A 4,763-nucleotide genomic window follows, 5' to 3' on the forward strand; every position below is an offset into this window, starting at 1 on the left:
TACACTAGAGGCCCAGTCAGGCATCGATGGGGGTCCCTCAGCCTTGCCTGCTCCATCTTGCAATCTGGGGCCCCTCAGGAAAAGTCAGAGACCCAGTTTCAGCCCGATCCCTGCAGGCCAGGTCGAGGGACCCCACCAGTGCATGAATCCATGTACCGGGCCTCTAGTATGCATATAAGATTTTTGGTTAATCTCTTCCCACCCTCCCCTCTTCCCCCTTCCCTCTGAGATTCATGTTTCCATGACTGTGCATTGAACGTCTGCCCCCTGGTGTTCAGTGTGCGTCATAGCTACTGGGCGTCATAGCTACTGGTCACTTAGGTTTTTTTTTTTTTAATATATTTTATTGATTTTTCACAGAGAGGAAGGGAGAGGGATAGAGAGTTAGAAACATCGATGAGAGAGAAACATCGATCAGCTGCCTCCTGCACACCTCCTACTGGGGATGTGCCCGCAACCTAGGTACATGCCCTTGGCCGGAATCGAACCTGGGAACTTTCAGTCCGTAGGCCGATGCCCTATCCACTGAGCCAAACCGGTTAGAGCAGTTAGGTTTTTATATATGCAGATGGCATTGTTCTAACTATACCAAATAACACTTGACAATTATTTGGTATTATTTGTCTCAATTTGTAATAGTATCAAGTTTGGCCCTAGCTATACTAACTCTCATGAATGGCTCAGCTCAGCATTCCATCACTATACACAGCCTCTGTTGAAGGAAATATAAATGTCACTAAATTTTCCAAATTTTATGGCACACTTTAAACAGTTTGGGGCATACTAATTGAGAATTTCTGCCTTTAATATTTAAAATATGAGATTAGTGTTCAACTCTCTTTGTTCTGCTTGGATTTCCTTTGGTTCTACTTTGATGAATCTTATTTACCTAAGATTTACATAAAAATGTATCTGAAGTTGATAAAGAAGAGAGATTCCATCCAGTTTAGAAGGTATACAGGAGAAAATTTAAAAGTCCCAATACAGACATAAAATTTGAGACACTGACAGTATGACAAAAGGAAATTGTTGTTCTGAATTCTTCAAGATGGTGATCTCTTGTAAGTAACAATCTAAGCAGGGACATTAGAATGTAACATTCATTATTCTTTGCCTCTAGATACCAACTCATTGGTGAAACTTCTAATTTTTGTGGCATCGTAGACAATACTGTCGCCTGGCAAAATCAAGTACCTGTTTGTAACAGTGAGTTGAAATCTTTTCTATTACCTTTACCAGTAGAGTCTAAGTTTCCACCTGAATATATAAAAATTTGAATTGAATTCCTTTAGTGCATTCTGTCCTTGAGATAGTTGAAGACAGCACTACTGTCCTCAAAGTACTTGTGGGTTTCCTGGCAACTGTTTAAGTTCTTCCTGATCTCGGGATGTGCCTTTTGTAAATCCGGGGACTTAAATGCATAAACGCCTCTAAAATGTATTTCTACTTCAGTTAATTTGGAATTATGTTGGTTCTACCATCCCCAGTATAATAACCATTCTGCTTGGCAAATAAATACAGAATGATAAAGCGATGCTCTCCACGGTCCATGAAGCTGTGGAAGAATCAACGCCCTCATGTACGAGGGTCCAACAAACCCTCTTGAAAGGCACCCTGTACTATACGCCTCAAAAGTGGGTACATACAAGACCTACTTCTTAGAATTCACACTTAGGAAATAAACACAGCTTTCTGCAAGGAGTTCACTGTAAACGCATCATTGCTGCATTCTTTATAATAGTGAAATGGTTCCGGTCACCTAAATGTACTACTTGTTTCAAAATATGGTTTAGAAAGAATATGCCAGGAGGAAGGAAACGTGATAAAAATGACTACATAGGATTTCCTAAGGAACATACAATAGCCATGCAGCATTAGAAGAAATATATCTGTACACTGGAACTTTATTCAGCCATGAAATAAAACCATCTGGAGAAGCACTTAGTGACATATAAAGATGTTTATTATATCTATTTGATGTGAAAAAAAAATCAGATGACAAACCAGTTTGTATGGGAATAGTTCATTTTATTAAAAGATCATATATCTATGCCTATTTCTATATTTTCATCTCTATCTCTAATTCTGTAACCATTTTTATATTCACACCCTGGTAACTAGTTTTAAGCCTCTTTGATGAAGGCTGTGGGGCGGAGGTGGGGGGATCCTTTGCCTTTTGGCTGTGTAGCAGGTGCTTCTTCAAGAAGATTCACACTCCCATTTCTTCAAGCTCCTTTGTGTCTGTAAACTGGTTCTTAAGTCTGGGAATTGGCTGACGAAGAACCACACCCTGTTTTATAGTGTTTCAAGTCAGACTTCTGGTCACCAGACCTAGATCTTTTCTGCTTATACCAACCTTAGTTCACTCTTCATCTACTTCATCTCTTGAGACTCCATGATCAATTAACTGATGACAAAGGTCTCTGCAGATAAATCATTCTGATTTGTTTCAATTGCCTCTGGCAGTTAAGGGCTGCCACTCAGCCTCTGCCATTCTGAGGCCCTGTCACCCCCCTTGATTTTAGGGAACCTGGTTCAATAGCAACTATTCCCACTGTCGTTCCTGGCCTACATAGAGGGCCTACATCAGCGAGTTCTTCAAAGATGCTGAAACTCCTACATGAATTTATTTCTCAAAGCCTTGGGTGAAAGAGGGATCCATCCCCCAACCCCCCATCAGATGGACTTAGTTAAGGAGCCTATTCATGGGTCTTACAAAATGAATGCCCTTGAGCATTCTCAGAGCCCCGGGCCATTGTGTTCCAGGTGGGTTCTTGGCTTTATGCAGGAAGGAATTCAAAACTTGAGCCTGACAGAAGAGGTTAAAGTGGAGAAGGGGGTTTTATTGAGCAGACAGGACACACAGGAAAAGCCACTCCACAGACAGAGGGGCGGACTCCCCTCACGAGAGAAGGAAGAGAGGCCCCGGCCATCTCTGCACGTTGAGCCTATACCTGTTTGTAGTTTCTATGGAAAATTGCTGGGATGGGGAAACAGAGAGAGGGAAAAGTCGGGATGAGCTTTCACCTTTACAAGGTATATTTTGTGGTCTGTTTCCCTTTTATGGTATACTAGTAGGTAAGTGATAAGGTGTGGCTGAGTAGCTAGTCATCAGTCATCAGTCTTTGCAGGAATGTCCTTGGTTCCGGGGGTCCCTCATGGTCTGCTTGCATCTCCGTGTCAGGCAGCACGGAGCAGGCCCCTGGCTTCACTTTGTTTGGCTTTAGTTCATTTATATCGTGTTCATGGCCCTCTCCTATGTGAATAGGATTTCTGCCCCTGAGGTATGTTAGTAAAGCTCTGGTCTTTCACCTTCACTGGGCATGCTCCACACTCAAACTATCACACTGAATTCAGAATCTCACTTCTTTGGGTGCATTTGCACCTCTCACAAGTCATAATATTTAACTCTCCCCCCCCTCCCTTGCACTCCACCCCCATTCCTGCCAGGAATTGAATCTGGTGAGAGCAGTAGAAACCATGTGAGTTGGTAGGGGTAGGTCCTGAGGAAGAACATCAATTGTTACCATTTCTGTTGCCAGATTTAGTAAATAAAATATTATACCCAGTTAAATTTGAATTTCAGATAAGCGACAAGTATTTTTGCAGTATAAATATATGCCATGCAGCCGGGCCGGCGTGGCTCAGTGGTTGAGCGTCGATCTATGAACCAGGAGGTCAGGATTCAATTCCCGGTCAGGGCACATGCTCAGGTTGCAGGCTCGATCGCCAGTGGGGGGTGTGCAGGAGGCAGCCAATCAATGATTTTCTCTCATCATTGATGTTTTTCTCTCTCTCTCCCTCTCCCTTCCTCTCTGAAATAAATAAAAAAATATTTTTAAAAAAATTAAAAAATATATATGCCTGCAATTCTGAGATATAATTATACTTAGAAATGTTCACTTTTTTTCTGAAATTCAAATTTAATGGGACTACCAATACTTCCTCTGGCAGCCCTTTCAGGGCAGCTACATCAGGAGGGGCCATTAGAGTTGCTTTAGGCAAGAGGAGACTTGCCTCCTCAGACAGGGGAGGAGGAGCTACGTCTCCTAGCAAAGGTCAACCCAGCAGAATTCCCAGGCTCCAGGCTCTCAGCTTCATTAGAATCTGTCCATTTCGGTTTTCAGAATCCTCTTCCAAGCAGTGCTCCGACTTTAGCATACAGACCCTGAGACGTGGTGAGAATGAGCCACAGGATTAGATGCTGGATTCGTTTTTTTTCAGAAATCTTGGCCCTGTGGCTACAGGGCACAAGTGTTCTTTTAAGGCAGATACAGAAGCTTTCAGAGCCAGGCTTTGAGCAGGAATTTCAAGCTTTGCACCCATCACTTTCATTCTTTCAGGTTCTCTAGAACAAGCAACCAACCCATTCTATGCCTTCCCTAGACTCTCCTAGGACAGCCACACTTAGTCACTCAAGCCTCGCTCCTATGCTTACAGATGAGTACAGTGGGCACCCAGGGGATCTTCTGTCCCTGCATTCCATCAACTACAGTGGGGCCTTGACTTACGAGTGTCCCGCCTAACGAGTTTTTTGAGATACTGTCTCCCCCCCCCCGCCCCCCCCCCCCGAGTTTTTGCATTGAGTTGACAGAGTAATTTGAGTTAACGAGCTCCTTAACGAGCTCGGTCTCGGAACGAATTAAACTCGTAAGTCAAGGCCCCATTGTATTTGTGTGCCCCTTTCGACGATCAGCATTAACATGAATTCTTTTTTAAAATATATTTTTATTGATTTCAGAAAGGAAAGGAGAGGGAGAGGG

General features: G+C 43.1%; 1 protein-coding gene across 1 annotated transcript in view; it reads left to right on the forward strand.

Moving 5' to 3' along the window:
* CR1 (complement C3b/C4b receptor 1 (Knops blood group)) overlaps window positions 1-4,763 on the forward strand; it is a 92,745-nt gene that overhangs the window by 38,647 nt on the left and 49,335 nt on the right. Inside the window, exon 25 of the mRNA XM_023758999.1 lies at window positions 1,121-1,206. Within this exon, the coding sequence (XP_023614767.1) occupies window positions 1,121-1,206 (86 nt within the window). The remainder of the gene's footprint in view (window positions 1-1,120; window positions 1,207-4,763) is intronic.

This window comes from Myotis lucifugus, unplaced genomic scaffold, assembly GCF_000147115.1.
Source record: "Myotis lucifugus unplaced genomic scaffold, Myoluc2.0 scaffold_145, whole genome shotgun sequence".
NCBI lineage: Eukaryota > Metazoa > Chordata > Mammalia > Chiroptera > Vespertilionidae > Myotis > Myotis lucifugus.